Here is an 18,395-nt window from a genome sequence, read left to right as displayed (position 1 = left end):
GCCATGAGTTCATAAATTAAACTGCAATCCGGAGAGAAGCCCACGACGGATCAATAATGGGTTTGATCTCTTGAGATAAAGATCTGCAGAAGATAATTTTTGATCTGACCTGAGATCTGCATGCATTTATGTTTATTTACATGACTGTATCTGGGCTGGCATTCTTAGTCAGGGGCGACTATCGTTGGAATCGCCGCTACTAGGTGATAACGCTCTTTCCCATTGCCCATAGATAAGCGCACTTGCCTATCGCCGCGTCGGGGGATTAGGGGCGATTTTCTTTAAAAAACCACTCGCGAGCACCGGGTTTCAAGCAGTCAACGCTCTGCTCTCAGCACCTCAGCAGGTCTAGCTCTTATCACTTATTGCTGTGCCAGTCGGATTTTCCACGCCTTCTGACCGTTCGACTATATCTGTTTTAAGACTATACCAGTCCAAGATGGATCACGATCATGACCACGGCTCGGATGACAGCTCCAGCACGGCCAAGTCCTGCCCCATGATCATGGTGGTGAGTACGCAATTACACAACTCCTATGCCCTACAATTCTGATACACAATCACTTACCACTGCGCTAAACGCTGTAATTTAAAAGTCACTCATCCAGTTTAGCTGAACGAGATTTGCACGGAGAGCAAACAAACATCTCGTCCGACTTGGAATTTGAATACTCTGGCTAGTCACTCCCTAGTATAAGTTCGTATAAGTATGTTTATGTGCCAGACACCACAACGAATTATTCGCTCTCTAGCGCTTTATTCGCTCTCAGCAAATACAAATAACACAAATTGAATATGCTCGAACAGGGTGTCTCATGAATAAACATTCATGGGTGTTTAACATTATACCGCTGTAGAGAAATTGTAAAAAAGATTTTGTAATTCAAAGTGATTGTTTAACTGACAAGTTTAAGCTTCATATTTTTTAAAACTAAAAGTCATATTATTCTTTAAAGTGACTAGAAAGTGGTATTTGAACCTCATCTTACTGATCTTATGGGATTATTAGTTAATCGTTCACTCTTGTATGCTTTCAGTTCCACGCTGGACACTGCGAGCGAATTTTGTGGCGCGGATGGGTGGCGTCCACTGTGACGGAGTTCGTGCTCTCCGCCCTGGCCATCTTCCTGGTGTCCTTCCTGTATGAGGCGCTCAAGTTCCTGCGCCAGCAACTGGCGCGCAGGGAAGCCCGCCGCGAGAGCGAGCAGCTGGCGGCGGAGCAGCGCAGGAAGAACGAGGCACCGGCAGCCGGAGGATGCTGTTCGGAGACTCCCCTGGCGGAGCCGAGGGAGCAGACCTACTGGCAGCGCCTGCTCGCCTCGTCGCACATCGTCCAGTCCCTGCTGAACCTGCTGCAGATCGTCATCTCGTACCTGCTGATGCTGATCTTCATGACCTTCAACTACTGGCTGTGCCTGGCAGTGATTCTGGGACTGGGTCTGGGCTACTTCTTCTTCGGCTGGAACAAGAAGAATCCCGACGAGAGCGAGTGCTGTCCTTAGATCAAGGATATCGCTCTTATTTGTTTATATTTCTTGCAATTGTTATAAACTAAGCTCTTATCAGTTCTTGGTTCACTCATCAAACAGTCCCGTCCCCACGTAATTATACAAATTGTTTAAAAATACAATTTTATTCGATAGTTACACTTGGTTTAATTGTAATTGATGTAATCGTAGCATAAATTAGTCAACTAGTTTACTTAATGAGCATATTGTACAAATAGTAGTCATGAGAACAAGAACCTATACAACGCGTATGCATCTAAAGCGATTGAAGTACCACTCAATACTTTTGACTTTACAATACATTTTTATAAGCAATACACTTTATTTTTGACCACCCCGAACTCAAAACGCAAACAATCCGATATGAAACAAAAAAGAACGCGAATTTAAATCTCCAGGATTACATGAAATTCGTTATGAAATGCGAACATTACCAGGTCTGAGTCCTGACGACAGCCCACAACTCACATTTGAAGGCCTAACCAACCATGACACTCACTTATCACACAATAGTACACATTTTAGTTTAGTTTAGATCTTGAAAAATCTTTTTAACAAATATTTTATCTGTGATACATCTGGGCAGTTAGTATAACTAAGCAAAACTTAAGATCAGGTGAATCATCTCGCACACATTGTTTTACGACACTTTATCTATTTGCACTTACCTAACCAAGCACCAATATTTGCAAGCTTTATAGTTAAAGTTTAAATTAGTTTAAAATTTCCGGGAAAATGATAAGTTCTTTTAGTACATTTGTTTTAAATTTTAGTGGCAAGTGAGCGCCATGATGAGCGCCATTCCCTAACTAGCGCTTAGACTAGAGTAACCTAGACTGAACAACCGCGATCGAAAGTAGCTAGACCCGCAACCAATCCGCTGATTATACACCACCCACTCATAAGCCCGTGGCTCCGGCGGCCATCATTCCGCCGTGATGATGGTGGTGATGCATCCCGCCGTTCTGGAAGTACATGTAGTAGTTGTACGGCGACTGCTGTCCCGCCCCACCCTCGCAGTCGAGCAGTGGCTGACCACCGGCAGTTCCCGCCACCGGCGAAGGAGTCATCGGCAGCGGGGACACAGTACTGCCCATGCCGCCCATTCCACCCACTCCGACGCCCACCTGGCAACTGGCGCGCAGGGCAACAGCCTGATGGTGGGCCAGGATATCGCTGACCGAGTGGGAGGAGGGCCAGTGGGCGGCAGCGGCTGCGGCGGCCACACTCCTCAGCTGGTGGGGATGGGGCACTGATCCCTGACCGCCCGCTCCCTGCGGCGGGGATGGACTTCCACAGGGCGTCTTCATGCTGTATGCCGCCGCAGCACTGTACGGCTGGTAGATGGAGTTGTACAGGTGGGCGTGGGCATGGGCGTGGGCGTGCACATGATGGGCACTTGCCGCCGCCGCCGCTGACTGGTGATGATGATGGTGGTGCGGATGGTGCGGTCCACCGCCGGGATTACCCAGATTGCCCAGATTGATATTATTGCTGGCACTCGTGCCATTGTTTTGGCCACCATTGCTGGACACACTGCCGCCACCGCTGCTGCTTCCGCTGCCCATCACCGTTCCCGGCGTGTGCTGATGCCCCAGGCTGCCCAACTTGTTGCGCAGGATTCTCGATATGGAGCTCACACTGGGCACATTCGTCTTGTCGCAAATGCCCTCGCTGAGCAAACGGTCACGGATTTCCCACGCAAAGATGCCGGGATCTCGCTGCTTCAGTTCCCTGATGTAGTTGACCACCTTGGGCGTGGTCACGCGCGGCTTGGATCCCCCAATGGCGCCGGGTAGTATGGAGCCCGTTTCGTGGTACCTGGCCAGGATCTTGGACACACAGCCGTGACTCACTCGCAGCTGGCGCGATATGTCGCAGGGTCGGATGCCCAGGCGGGCCAGCTCCACGATCCGCATCCTGGTCGCATTGGGCAGCGGACGGCCGTTGACAAAGACGCCGCCCAGCTGGTTCACCTCGCCATACTGCGGACACTGCGACTCTGTAAGAAGAAGGTTGCGGATTAGTCAGGTTGGTAACATAAAGGAATAATGGCAAATGGACACCGACAAGGAAGTACTCTAGGGCGAACTTAAAGTTAGTGAAATACTTCTCTTTGACGAAGTAACATAAATATTAAAAACAGTTTTCGGAAACTGATCTTGCTCAAAACGGCCATAAAGATTACATTCTGCCTGTCATAAGTGGCAAACAGTATCATCCGAAAGCGATTCCCGATTCCCAGTACAGAGTGCGAACAAAGAGCGTTGCCTGGGAATGGGAAGGCGAACAAAAGCACATTTGCGTCTAATTAGTTTCGGTGGCAAATGAGTGGCTAGGAGTGGGACCTGCAGGAGCGGTGGAGCGGAGGAGGATCGTCGAGCGGGAGCCCAAGATGAGTGAGTCGTGGTACCGCCGTTTGTTCGGCTGAAAATCGCTACCATTTGCTTCTCAGAACTGCGGATGTGGGTGCCCCGGTTGTGACTGGGAAAACACAATTTGAATGCCCAGAACGTGCGGAAATGCACTTTGAGCGATGACGCAAAGATTTCCCCTTGGCGCATAGAACACTACTTAAGGATAGGTGCACATGGGTCCATTCTATTCTTGAGCTGGCCAAGATTGGATCTAAGAATGATTACGGTTCAGCAGATAAGGTATTTTCACAGGACCATAAATAAAGCAATTAACCACCATTCCTGTGAAAGGGACAATGTGGCAACAATTATCAATTATTTAAGATATGCAGACACACCCCACAAAACAACCTGTGCAATTCGGCAGGCAAATAAAGGAGGTTCTTCTACATTTAATTCATTCTCTAATACCCTAATTGTAACGTTCGTGAATAACTAACTAGCATTGGACAATTAAACAACTCGTATAAATGCAACCAGTTTAGGTCCTGTCGTCAGTCTTCAGGTGACAAAGTTCAAGTTAAATCAAAACCTCTAAGGGAACTTTTCAAAAATGATTTTTAAGTACATCCAAGAGCCAGTCCTTGGATCCCTATTTCGATCCCGAGACTCGCTGATCTACTTAAACAGATCCATAGATCAAATGGGATGGAGACTTCCGCCACGAACTAAGCCATACTGGTGGCTCTACTACATTTGGACACTGGTGGTCTTAGTACTCGTCTTCATCTTCATACCCTACGGACTGATAATGACTGGAATAAAGGAGTTCAAGAACTTCACGACCACTGATCTGTTTACGTATGTCCAAGTGCCGGTTAACACCAATGCCTCCATCTTGAAGGGCATTATAGTGTTGTTTATGCGGCGGCGATTTTCAACGGCTCAAAAGATGATGGACGCCATGGACATTCGATGCACCAAGATGGAGGAGAAGGTCCAGGTGCACCGAGCAGCGGCCTTATGCAATCGTGTTGTTGTGATTTACCATTGCATCTACTTTGGGTATCTATCCATGGCCTTAACCGGAGCACTGGTGATTGGGAAGACTCCATTCTGTTTGTACAATCTGCTGGTTAACCCCGACGATCACTTCTATCTGGCCACTGCCATTGAATCGGTCACCATGGCTGGCATTATTCTGGCCAATCTCATTTTGGACGTATACCCCATCATATATGTGGTCGTTCTGCGGATCCACATGGAGCTCTTTAGTGAGCGAATCAAGCAGCTGCGCACTGATGTGGAAAAGGGCGACGACCAACATTTTGCCGAGCTGGTGGAGTGTGTAAAGGATCACAAGCTAATTGTCGAGTGAGGAAGAATGGAATACTCCTTGTAGAATGACATAATCCACTCCATTTTCCTTATTAGATATGGAAACACTCTGCGTCCCATGATATCGGCCACGATGTTCATCCAACTGCTATCCGTCGGATTACTTTTGGGTCTGGCAGCGGTGTCCATGCAGTTCTACAACACCGTAATGGAGCGCGTTGTCTCCGGGGTCTACACCATAGGCATTCTTTCCCAGACCTTTCCCTTTTGCTATGTCTGTGAGCTGCTGAGCAGCGATTGCGAATCCCTGACCAACACACTGTTCCATTCCCAGTGGATTGGAGCTGAGCGACGATACAGAACCACGATGTTGTACTTCATTCACAATGCGCAGCAGTCGATTTTGTTCACTGCGGGCGGAATTTTCCCCATATGTCTAAACACCAATATAAAGGTAAGATAATATCTTACAGAACTATTACATTTTATTGTTAACAAACTCTTTCAGATGGCCAAGTTCGCTTTCTCAGTGGTGACCATTGTAAATGAGATGGACTTGGCCGAGAAATTGAGAAGGGAGTAATACGGCTTATTGCCACAAATTTGATCAACTCAATTTAGGATAGTAGTTTCACATAGTGCACAATTAACAAGTAAATATATGTAGATTGATTATATAAAATTTAAATGTGTTGCAAACATTATGGCAACCTATTAGATATCTGGAAAATCTGTTTGTACCCTCATAATCATAACTTCTCTGGCAAACAAAGTCGAACTCAAACTTTACTATAATAGCTTGCCATTATACGGTGGCAAATGGGTAGCCCTCTTATCTGGAGACTGGAGGAGTCTCCTCCTCCTCCTCCTTCTCCTCTTGGCACCTGCCGCTGGAGCTCGCTGCCCGTCTGAAACTGCCGTCCGGTCCATTACCATTATGGGCAGTTGGAGGCACTGCTGCACATCTGCGCCGTCTTCTAATTTCGAATCGTGTTCCACAACAGCAACTCCAAGTGCAACACGTACTGGAGAGTGCAGCGCCATAAAAACCACAATAAAGCTCCCGGGTTACTCGTGGCGGCGATCTCAACAAATCAGGAAGGAACCGGACAAAGGAGCGATAATGAACCGGGAGACGGAGTATATCGACCTCGATGCTGCTCCATTCAGGAGGGCATTTCGCGACTTACAAGCTCGTTTTCCCGCTGCTCCGATATCGCATTACCATCCCACTTGTTGCCCGACATCATCCCGCAGTCCCCCACTTCCCGACTTCTCCACTCCCTCACTTCCAGCGATCCCCGGCTAATGATCCCCAACAGTGTCGAATTTCGTGTACATAGTTTATGGTTATGGATTTGCGCACTTGTCAATTGCAGTTCGATCATAGCTAGAGTACTTGCCTCGTTTCGGAGTCCCAGACAAAGCGAACGTGCAGCTGCATAAATATGGAAAACTGTTCGAAATCGACGGAATCTCCCCTCATTAAAGGTGGTTGTAATAGATGGGATATGACTAGAGATCGACTAGGGAATACTGTAAGCAACTGCATAGGAAACGGTTTGGAATGCTGATTATGCCAAGTTAAAAACTTATATTATTATTATTATAGATACTCTAATGATATTCAGCTGATTTTTAATTTTCTATTCATTTTCTGACGTGATTACAAAGTTTACCTACAATAAAGTTTGCAAGCTTTTGAAAATATGATGTATGTACGCGTCTAAGCCCCTGAATACCCACCATAAATTCGAAATAGTCCACTTTTCAGCACTAACAGCCATTAAATATTACAAAATATTGGCTTTAGGTTCTATATAAGTCGGTTTTCTAAGCAACTTTGTTCAGTTGGAGTCGGGATGTCGGCCAGAAGGGATATATTATTCGCAGTGGGCCTGTGCCTTTTGTTCAGTTTACTGAGCATTAATGCTAGGTCATTGGAGGAAATCTCTGTCAAGACGGTAAGTCGGTTGTACTTCTGAAACATATAATTATTTTCATCTTTTTTGCTTAGAAACGCGATACCGACTGGTGGACTATTCTCGAGGATATACTCTATGACAATGATAGTGATAGTGATGATGTCGATGATGAGCACGTTTGTAAGTTGAGAGACCCTCTTGAACTCAGTGACCTTTTGGTTTGTTTTTCTCAGTGATTTGTCATACCTGCACGGTAGTTGTGCAAGCTGCTCCAAATGCAACAGCGGATGGAAGCACTGCAGCTCCGCAGGCAGCTCCAGGGAGTTCACCAGGTGCGCCTGCAACTCCTCCTGGCTCGACTCCTGGAGCTCCAGCCCCAGTTGCCCCCGAAACGCCTGCTCCGTCGGCACCTGCGACATCGCCACAACCTGCAGTAACTGCCCCACCCACAGCTGCCCCACCCACATCTGCCCCACCTACAGCTGCCCCTGGTGGTTAGATTATCTTATCCCTACCTTATAACACCTCTCTAACACTAGCTATTAAATGGGATTTGGTATACGATAATGTTGCTCATGGGCTAACAACCCAGCTCGAATAAAACAGACGTTCATTCCGTTTGAGCCATAAATCTGTGCGGTTCTCATTCCCAGGCACTTTGAATCTTCAAAATATTGTAACGCAATTGTCTTGACATAAGTCACAACAGATCGGCTGGCACTCGCCACAGACCCACACGCATCGAGGATCGAGTCTGGTGGCTGGGGAGCCAAGTCGGTGGTTTTTGTTCACTCGGTCTTTTAAGATTTGTGGCGGCGAAAGGAGCAGCTCCGGTTCCCCCTCGACGAGCACGATGGCATCCCCAACTTGACATTCTGTTTGACATTTGTAATCTTGTGATCGTTAATTATTTACGAATTGAGTTACACGACGTGATGGTCTGTGTGCGGTTCCACAATATTCAGCGCCAGCCAGGAAGACACGAACTGGAGTCAAAGATCATGGAAGCGACAAATATAGTTGTATCTCCCAACAGATGTCACAGCTTCTTCCGTAGATTTGTTTCTTAAAGTATTGAAACAAGGAGTTCTGAATAAAACGAATCGGCATCTAATTCGTAAGCTTTAATTGAACGGAAATATATATATATATATATACTACTACCCTAAGCTTTCTTTAGTTCAGATGTTCAGATCTTTATTTGCTTCTTTTCTTGCGTTCAGTTTTCTTTTCCCAATCTTTGTGATCGTCGTGGAAAATATTCGAAATATGCCCAATGATGGCTGCAATTTGTTGGTCCCTTCAAGAACATTATCTCCGAGTGCTTGACTTTTGCGCTAAGCGTCCATAAATTTGTCTGAACAAATACTTTCTAGTTGTCGCTGACAAAGATCGACGCTCTTGGTTTCCTCCTCGTATTTTCCTGTTTGGATCTTTTGAAGATAGCTGCTTCGTTTTAATGGCTTTTCAAATACGCATGACATCAATTTTGGGCAATTACCAAAGATAAATGGCAGCCAAAGTTGAGCACTTGGGCCTCAATTATGATATGTGTGCTATGCTACCGATAAGAATCGTACCTCCGCCTAACCGAAAAATTGGAAAATTAATTGAATCTGCTATCGGTTGGTCAGCTGCCTGATTTTCAGAATTATCCCAGTGATAGTCGCTCGACTTGCCTCGCCCTCGAGTAGTCATCTTCAAAGATGTGAGTAAGTCGCCCACTTGTGATTTATGGCAGCCAATCGACATCCGGCGAGAATAAAATGCCCCCGCCACATGCAAATTAGTCACGTAATTCCTATTAGAGCAGCACATCGATTCCCCCTCAATTCCATCGATGAGCTGAGTCAAGAGCAAACATTTCGCAACGTGCCCAGTGTCCAGATCGAATTGGATTGATTTCCCATGTTGAACACGACAGTTATGAGGCATAACATCAAACATCAGTTTGTATCAGGAATTTCCAAGTCCGTGTATAAGAAATAAGAATTCATATCTACCAAATTAACTTTACGATTACCCATGGGTCAGTTCCCTTTCAACTTGGTTAGAACTTCGTGGCCCTTTTCGAGGGATCACAAGTGCAACATACATCGTTGACCCATCTGGATGGCCACTTGGGCGGTGCGTCGGCACTGATTGTTGGTCTTATTAAAGGTGCAAACATGCCACCGGTGTGGCAGTGGAGGTGGGCACACCTATACGTACACCCTTCGTGTGGATGGGTACATGGCTGGGTGTATGGATAGACGAATGCCCAGTGTCGGTCACGATCAGAGGAGCAGTGTGTTAGGTGTGCTACCCTGGTCGCCGTCGCGTTTCGAGTTTGTTTGGATTGTTTGTTTGCCTCCGGGAGAACCTTCGAATGCTAAGAGCCACATTCTGTTTGTTTAATTTTGAGTTACGCCTGCTGCTGGCGTGATCAAGCTGACTGGGCTACTTTGGCTCTAATAAGGATCCTTCCTGGCTCTCCGACTCCTTGACTTTCCGCTAGTCAGCGCTTAATCAAGGCAAACACACTGAAAACTGGGCCCCTTCCCAAGCCGATCCATCCGATCCAATCCGATCTGGGCAGCTTCTGTTAATGAAAGGCAAACAGCTATGGAATTGTGAAGAGGTCGGGCAAACAGCTTAAAAAATCATAAACTCTGCAGCGAAATGGAGACGGAGAAGGAGATTGCTTTTGTCTGATCGGTAAATATTTGCCCATGGATTTTCGTCTCCGGGACTCCGGGAGTCCTTTAGCATCCCCGACGGAAATTGGAAACGGATTCGGTAGCCGACGCTTCTGTATCTCTGTGTGTTTCGGTACAAATGGCTTACAAATGGCTGTGTTTGCTTTGAAATCGAACACTTTTACTGAGTTCATCACGCCTGGCTCGAGATTCCAAAAACCATGCACACACAGAAACATTTTGGGATATATGGATCGTTAGATCGTAAATCAGACCTTAGTATATCCGTTATTATACATAGTTTATAGATGAATATATCCAAATAAGAGCTATAATCAAAGTCGCATGGATAGAAGTATATTGATTTTAAACTCTTTATATCGATTTTGATCTGTGATTTAATTGTTCCTCGAGCGGACCCCCGTTTTTGAGAGCCCTTCCCCGCCTGCAGATTGCCATAAAAGGCTCAATTAAAATTGTCTATACGGCAAAATTATAATTCATAAATTCTGGGAAATTGCCGAATACAATGGCGACCACTGTTTCGACTGGGAACTCTGCCAGCGATCAGCAAATTACAAACGCAATCCAGAAAGAAATGTCGGCTTTAATGTATTTTTGTGAGAGTTTTTTCCCTTTTGTATTTCTGGTTCTTGTTCTTGGAAATTTTTGAACACTTGCCCTTTCGTTAAAGTTTCGCCGACGGCAATTAAAGTTGCACATATTGCAGCTTAAGTTTTTTATAATTTATTAAAATATCATTAAAGTATTCACAAAAGCCACTGATGCGCGTAAATCCAATTACAGGAGCAATTAACGAACGTTAACTAACTAGAACTAATTAAAAATAATATTTTGCTAAACAAAATGGACGAAAAGGCGGGAAAAAAATGATAGCGAGTATATTTATGTACATATGTATGTATGTACATAGTTGCAGTTTAGCTGCTGGCTAATCAAAAACTAGAAAAACTAACAAAAAGTAAATGCATTGGTAATTTAATGAGCAAATTTGAATTTTTATTCATCTGATCCAAAGGCTAAAACGATAAATAGTAAAGTGAAACAACACTTGCAAGTACTTAATTCAATCCTATACTTTGTTGCATGCTACATCTGTGGATTTATTATAAGACTGTCACATGAACACATATGTATGTACATAATTCATTCTTATCAGTTTCCTTACTGATGCATATACTATAATATATTTGTCTTGTCTGCCTGATAAGTTGCAACTAATATTGCAATAAAAAATACTTTGATTCAACTGCAGTCGATCGACTGTGGATTATTTCAGAAACTTGAACGCTGGGAACATGTCAAATGTCGAGAGGCAATGAACTTATTTTCTGCCTAATTGAATTTAACAAATTCAAACATTTCGAGCTGATAAGACATTTTGTTTATATGCTCGTAAAATACATTGTATGATTTATAACTTTTGATTCGAGTGCATAGGCGAAATTCTAGCTGGCTTCGATGATGACAATAATACTTATCACGCCCATGGCACTTTTGTTTGTAAAAATGCCATTTAAATTTCATTTTAATTAATAAGCGGGCCGTCAATTAACACGTTTTCACACTAAGCGATGCGTTCTGCGAAAATGGTCCACTAAATTGTATTAAATCGCAGAAAGCGTTGAGTAATTGTCTGAATATTCACAACATTAACTGCAAACAAATAAAATAAATAATGAAATACCAAAATGGCTGCCAATTTGGATACTTATATTTAGTTCGTTGGGCCCGAATTGACTATAAATTTGGCATGAAATGATGTTTTTGATATTCAGGGCAATACATTTTTCGGGCCTTCTGGTCTGGTGTTTGATTTGATCAAAAGACATCCCCAAATAAGTGATGAAATGTTGAAGCCAACTAAAAGATACCCTTCACTAGGAAATATAATAATATGTTATATAAAATAGTAAATATTTCTGCATTTCTATGTCAATCTACTAAGCTAAAAAATAATTGTTGGTTCCCGTTTCTGTTAGCATTTTAATACAGACTTTTCTTAAGCCGAAATTAACACATTTATGCGAAAAATGCAATTTATTGGCACATCAAATACATTCCATTGTGTAGTTCCAGGAAAAATCACATTTATCTCAAACAACTAAAACACTTCCTGAAAAGTCGAAGTTATGGGTTTTCAAGAGTACCTTGAATGTAATGCTTGTGAGATATCCTGGCAATTTTAAGAGTGTGTAGTTTAGATGCATGGCAAATTGGATTTCCCCTCTCATAACCATACAATATGTGCGAATGCATTTTCGGACTGCGTGTTGCTCCCATAAATCTTGGGTCTTGGCAAGCGGTTCCTTCTCCTTCGGAAAACCCAGAGCAGGTTGATTGACGGAGCGCCGTCGCGGTGGGGAGATGCCTTCATATGTTTATTTTCTTAATTCCCCCGCCGGTTGCTTGCAGCATATATAAATTTATATGCATTCGGCATGCAGAAAAAATTAATTTAACAACTCAGTTGACTTGAGCTGAGGCTCAGCCAACGCGTCGCGTATACGCCATGTGGCCCGCCCCTTTTCACTCTTTAGTTGGTTGCCCACATTGTTGCGGTCCTCAGCGTCTTATAAATAGTTGGGTTTTCATATAATTTTTTTTTTTTGGTTCTACACTAACTACACGAGAGCTTGTCGACAATTTTGCATTCGGAGCGTTGCACAATTTGCCACACAATCGCATTTATTTATCAGTGAATTTCACAGAATCGTCGCGCCAAGTGAAAGAGGAAGCCACTCTACGTCTGTCACTTTGATCCGCTGGCAATGCCATTTTACTTTTTAATCTGCTGCAGAGTTCAATCCCAAGTGTTATCAATGGAAAAGAGTCATGATTGGCATCGCTTTATGTTTACTTAACATCGATCGAATCTGCTTTCATCCAGACGAAGAAATGCAACTCATTACGACTACTTTCTCCAAAGAAGTCTAACAGCTAGTAACTGGCATTATAGAGATATTTTAAGTGTCTCAATCTAGCTTGCCATCTGCTCGCGTATTTCCGTATTCAGATCAAGTGCAAGCGCCTCGAATTATAAATGGAGCCCATAAGATAGGCGCCCCAGAAAGTGGGAATCAAAAGTACATAAAGCTAAATAGATTCCTGCGGCGTCAACAGCATTGTCTGTCAACAGAAATTAATGAGTCCATAAATCACGGCAGCCACCGCCAAGATAGCGACGCACTAGCTCCTTTCTTCCGCCCCCTTCGGAAAACGGGTAGATGGGGCCCAGTTGGAGGAGGCTAGCAAATATGACGACCCTAGCCAGCGAGCTCGAGGAACTCGAAAGGGGTGCGGCCCAGCCGAAAAAAAAAACAACCAAAGGAAAGATGCCGCAGCGACTTCAATTACGCGTACGAGGAATGCGCACAATGCGAGTGCGTAGCCGAAATGTGCTCGATGTCGATGCCAAACCCATGGCCAGAGTTCCGATCCCGTCCCACAGGCCCACAGGAGATCCAACGCATCCGACCAATCATTGGCAATGTACTAGAACCGACAACTCCGCTGCAGTTCGGGTTCGCCGGCACTCGAGCAATGTGCAACGCCCTTCGCTGACAGCGGCGAGATGCATATAAATCTAACCACATGTGCACCAGCTCACCCACTCCACAATCCCGCCCACTAGGGATTCGGAAAGTAGCTGAGGCACTGGCGTAAAATAGCTAACAATTTACATGGAATTGTTATTGTCTTTTAGCAGCAAACTATCTTTTAACAACAAAACCTTGAATTTGCTTTAGCTAAATAACTTAATTTCATATCATACAATTGCATTAAATGAACTTCTAGAGCCGCTGGAAAATAGCTAGACGCACAGCGCTGATCCCAGGATTCCAAATTCGAGACTGAGAAATGGAGTTTGGAATGCTTGCGACAGTTCCGGTTTTGGGTCGCCATCGCCCCCGTGGGACTTGACACAGGCCATCAAGGGGTTAGAGTTAGGGGTTAGGGGTTAAAACCAGATGTTAGCCGCCCGCTTATTGATGCGATCGCATTCATTATTCCAGAAGAATGAACTGGCTCAAACACGTGCCCCCTAACGATTAGAAACTCATTAAATTTATGGTAATGAGCTGAGTTTGCTCCCAAGAACATGAAGTACACTTGTCAGATGTCAGAGGTTGTGGATCCATGGGGAGATGTCCACGCCCAAAGGGAGCAAATGTCAACTAATCTATAGGGGGAACCTAGCATAATACTACAAAAAGTATATAATTCAAAGGATAAAATGCAAAGGGTTCTTAGTGCTAATTTTTTAAGCTCGCCGAGCAATGCCCAAAATGACTGCAAATGCGCTTAATGAAAGTTCCGCATCAGCGGGCGGGGATGTGATTTAATTAAAGAACTCAGGGGAAACGACGCCACACAATCAAGCCGAGGCAGTGAAGCGTTTTCAGAAACCCGGACCGCAATCATCGGTATCCACGGGAGGAAGCTGCTGGTCGGGCTTTCAGATCACTCCCCGCCGCATCCTCCTGCAGTCGCTGCTCCTGCGCACCTACTCCCATACCATACCATATAGACTCTTCCATTAAGGCGTGTACACATTGACGCGACGTTTTCCTCCTCGGATCTCAAGTGTTTGCCTGCCTTTCGTGGCCATCGTCTGCGCCTTTTGTTTTACTGCCCCCTTCTGTGATTTTAACATCTTGCACTTGCGGCCCGCGTCTGGTGGGCTTTTCATGTTTAGCTACCGAAGTAGATGGCTACCGGTGGCCGTTAGTCACGCATTTCTGCACCTCTGGTCCACAGTCTGGGTTTGGGTTTGGGTTCGGGCATGGGCATGGGCATGGGTCTGCATCGGCGTCTATATCTTTTTCGACGTCTCCTAGTGAGCAAACAATGCTGGCGTACAAATAGAATGTCAAAACATCGAAAGCAAGTCATTAATGGACCAAAAGTGCGGGACCTCCTAGCCGACTTATAACTTCTTTTCTGCCCGGCCAAGTAGAAAAATATATATTCGTGTATGTCCTTTTGATACTTTGCCATACAGAGGCTCAAGCAAACAAATAAATACTTGAAATTTAGAGGGAAATACCATTATAAGAGATTACCATTGGTCATACTTGTATGTCACTCATAGAAATTAAAAACTATTGGCAAATTATTTCAAAAGATGATCTAAGCAATTCGAAATTTGTAAAAGTAAATCGACGCATGCCAAATTATTCGATTGCGCACATGTTTGTCAATAACTGAGAGAACTGATCAAATCTTTACACACTGGTGTGGCGTAGTTTTCGGCCATAAGGCCATGTCTTGCACTCGCATTTTGTTTTTGGCTCAAAGCACATGGACAAACAGAGACACGGACACTTGGAGCCAAAAGTGAAGACCGCACGACAAAGGCACAAACATTACAACGATCATTAGTTAAATTAGGAGCCCTGGCTCCGGAGTGTGGGATTGGATTGGGGTTATGGGTTTTGAATTTTGGGTTTAGGGTTTTGGGTTTTGGGATCGGGTACGTGTGCGGATGTCGGCGACATCATCGAAAGCCAAACAAGTGCCGCGGCTACCGCGAGGCTGTCGATCATGCGCAAAGCGACGGCAGCCTTTTGAAACGAAAATCAAAAGCAAACACCTGCCTCTTGGCTTGACCCAAAAACAAAAAAAAAGAAGTTGGTCCAGCGAGCAATTGTGTTTACCCCAAGCAGTTAGGGGATCCGGATAAGGACTTGGCTGGAGGATCGGACAAGAGGGCTTTATTGGCAAAACACTCGAGTGGCGGATTTGAGTTAAGAGATTTAAGTGAAAATATAGTGCTACTTTTGAATTTGTCTTTTCGTTACCTTATATTTTAAGATAGAGAGCTTAATGTCATTTCAAAAGTATTATCAATATTTCCTGCCATATACATATGCTGGTTTTTCTGATTATGTTAATCCAAATAAATCAATAAAATAGCTACTAAGCTAAAAAAAACCAATGCCGTCGGCACCTCAAAAATGCCAATAGATCTAAAAATTTTGGTTTGGAAAGTAATTCTGGGTTCTAATACTTTGAGAGTTATGGATTGAGATGTACCTGGGTCCATTTCGGCCGATGGCAGTTGATTGAAGAACTCCAGAATTGCAATTGTGGGCACCCAAATCTGCTTTTCGCCAACTCTGCCGTGGAACTTTCCCCGTTTGGATTCGCTGGAATAGTTGGAGTCTGCTTTGCTGGGGATTGTCGGTGGTTACCTAAGTCGTTAACTTTTCGCACTTGGCTATAATGTGAGTTTCAATTAAGGCATGAAATTTGTATACAAATTGGCGCCAGTTGTGCGGGGCAGCATCGGGCTGCGATGCCTACTATGCCGTGAACCAAGACTGAGATCTGATTAGCACATTTTCGGGCCAAAACGATCGCTCTCGAGTAGGTTGGCTCGAAAATTATCACGCACTTATCACACCTTATTGGGGAAGCGGGAACTGCACACACTTAATGACACTACAATGGGTTTGTTATGCTTTGATTTTGGGGATTATGTCGGTTTACTTTGGACTTGGCTGGCGGACCTCCCGTGCGATCGATTGTTTGCAATTGAACCGATTTAAACCGCATTCACTGATCCGTGCGCGCGCCTTTTAATCTTCCGCTGGCCTTTTTGCTCTAGCGTATCGGGTCGTAGCGTATCGGTTGGGAACGGTTTGGATCGGGAAACCCTGGCGCGCTCTCCAAAAACGATCGTTGCTGCTCGTCACCCGTGTCTGCTGCGACTAACGCTGCCGCGGCGCTGCCGATCAAGATCGCCCACCATCCACGTCCACGCACACATCGAACATCACCACCACATCGACAGTCACAGTCACATCCACATCTACAGGCTCAAGTGGAAGTGGAAGCCACCGCGTCGTCGCAGCATCCCAAGATCTCTCTCTCTCTTTTTCCCACTCTCCGGATTCTCCTCCGCGCACACACACACACTCATTCGTGAGAGGAAGGGGCGGTCGGTTGAGCGTATATGTGGGTTTTAATGGCGATGATCGCGCAGTGGTGTGCGTATGTTGGTGGACCGCGGGCAAATAATAAAAATGAAGAATGTCTTTGGGCGATCAGGAGCGCAGGCAGTGAACTAAGGGTAAGCCCAGAAGATTTAAGGCGCCAGTAACTTTGGTATCTAAATATCTTTTAAATCTTTAAAGTAAATGGTTCATATAAATTCGATATTTTAATAAAGAGATCGAAATAATTCTTAAGTTTCCAATTCTGGAGCTTAGAAGAAGGTATTTAAGACTTTATTACATCAAGTTAAATACAATAATGTTTACATATATTTTAATATCCGTTTTCTTTCTTATTGATAATAAACTAAGCTAACTCGATCCATCTAGCCTCTTTCCCCCAGTTACCGCTCCTGTAGTCGCTCATCTGTGTGTTTGTGTGCCGGCGGATGTGTGGGTGTATCCATGGGTCGGAATTCGTACTCTCGCTCTCTCTCCGCTGCAATACCCACACAGACGAACCGCACCGAGTGAGTGAGCACACGCAACCGGGCGGAGTTAATTTCTGAATGCTTGAATGGCCAATCTGAAGCAAGTAAGCGTATCCGTAGCGTTACGCAGGGTGGGCGAGCGATGTCATGACTTCTTAGTGTCACACAGATGAGGAGCAGAAGAAAAAGGAAGCGAGGGAAGGATAGGAGAGAAGCGGAAGGAAAAGGAAAGGGGCGGGGCTGTGGGTATTCTCGGAGCGCGTGCATCTATTTTTGGTTCATTAAGAAAGCCATATCGCTAATAAAGCGGCACAGACAGCTAACCCCGTAGATCCCCAGGGATCCACCTCCTGGCCACTGCGGCGTATGCGTGATGCCAACTCTCGCTGAGGCGTTGCGTCTTGCTTGGTTAGAGTTAATTATAAGAAATGCCGTCTTCATCTGATTGTCACTAATTCTGAATATCGTCATTTAATGATAGATGCCAATTTTCGTTGTCATTCCCTCATTAAAATGGTCAAAACGCTGCTCTTGCGATTCAAATGTTGTGCTCGCTCTCTTCGCTGGCTGTTTAGCATGTGTGTGTGTGTGCACTTAGTGCGTGTGTGTGTGTGTGTGTTTTGGCCCACACACACAGTTGCGCGGTGGACACACCTCCTTGAGTTGGCTTACGCTTACCTGCTCATACCTTTTGTTGCAAATCCAATTGGCCCTATCCCTGTCACTTTCTGATTTCTGCTCATTGCCAACTGCATTTCCCTGCATTTTATGGTTTGACGAACGCCATTTCCCACATTGCCTTTGTTTTAAAACAAATATTTCTTATAGTTATTATGTACCTAAAAATATTTTAACAAAACCTTCTTAAAACAATTCATTATTGTTAAGTTAAATAACTTGTTTTTTTATGTGTTTTTATAAAAAGTTAACAAAGCAATTTTGAAGTATTTATTATATTGGCATTTTAATTTGGTAATAAACATAAATTTGAATTATATATGCATATTATTTAAATAAAAAAAAATATATTGTAAAAACAATGGATTTTCTTGGTTAGTTTTCTAATTATTAGGAATTTTGAAGATCGAAATGATTAAAGGGGAATACAAAAACATCATAAAGTAAACTATTATTTC

At 44.3% G+C, this 18,395-nt stretch overlaps 4 protein-coding genes across 4 annotated transcripts; 3 read left to right on the top strand and 1 right to left on the bottom strand.

Moving 5' to 3' along the window:
* Nucleotides 1-71: 71 nt before the first annotated feature.
* On the top strand, nucleotides 72-1,701 carry LOC6607279 (high affinity copper uptake protein 1). The gene is made up of 2 exons (XM_002032022.2): nucleotides 72-511; nucleotides 1,038-1,701. The coding sequence occupies exons 1-2, from the start codon at nucleotides 440-442 to the stop codon at nucleotides 1,500-1,502; spliced, it is 537 nt and encodes a 178-aa protein (XP_002032058.1). The 5' UTR covers nucleotides 72-439; the 3' UTR covers nucleotides 1,503-1,701.
* Nucleotides 1,615-16,529, bottom strand: LOC6607278 (paired box pox-meso protein). Its single transcript, XM_032720459.1, has 2 exons — nucleotides 15,867-16,529; nucleotides 1,615-3,510 (listed from the first exon to the last, which is right to left on the bottom strand). Exons 1-2 carry the CDS (start codon nucleotides 15,874-15,876, stop codon nucleotides 2,408-2,410), a joined length of 1,113 nt encoding a protein of 370 aa, XP_032576350.1. The 5' UTR covers nucleotides 15,877-16,529; the 3' UTR covers nucleotides 1,615-2,407.
* On the top strand, nucleotides 4,422-5,885 carry LOC6607277 (odorant receptor 85a). Its single transcript, XM_002032020.2, has 3 exons — nucleotides 4,422-5,239; nucleotides 5,300-5,657; nucleotides 5,712-5,885. Exons 1-3 carry the CDS (start codon nucleotides 4,479-4,481, stop codon nucleotides 5,784-5,786), a joined length of 1,194 nt encoding a protein of 397 aa, XP_002032056.1. The 5' UTR covers nucleotides 4,422-4,478; the 3' UTR covers nucleotides 5,787-5,885.
* On the top strand, nucleotides 7,030-7,759 carry LOC6607276 (4-O-methyl-glucuronoyl methylesterase 1). Its single transcript, XM_002032019.2, has 3 exons — nucleotides 7,030-7,167; nucleotides 7,221-7,308; nucleotides 7,362-7,759. Exons 1-3 carry the CDS (start codon nucleotides 7,066-7,068, stop codon nucleotides 7,625-7,627), a joined length of 456 nt encoding a protein of 151 aa, XP_002032055.1. The 5' UTR covers nucleotides 7,030-7,065; the 3' UTR covers nucleotides 7,628-7,759.
* Nucleotides 16,530-18,395: the final 1,866 nt, after the last annotated feature.

The sequence above is a fragment of the Drosophila sechellia genome, chromosome 3R, assembly GCF_004382195.2.
Source record: "Drosophila sechellia strain sech25 chromosome 3R, ASM438219v1, whole genome shotgun sequence".
Classification (NCBI taxonomy): domain Eukaryota; kingdom Metazoa; phylum Arthropoda; class Insecta; order Diptera; family Drosophilidae; genus Drosophila; species Drosophila sechellia.
Note: the sequence above shows the minus strand (reverse complement) of the source record. Positions and strands in the feature narration are given on the sequence as shown.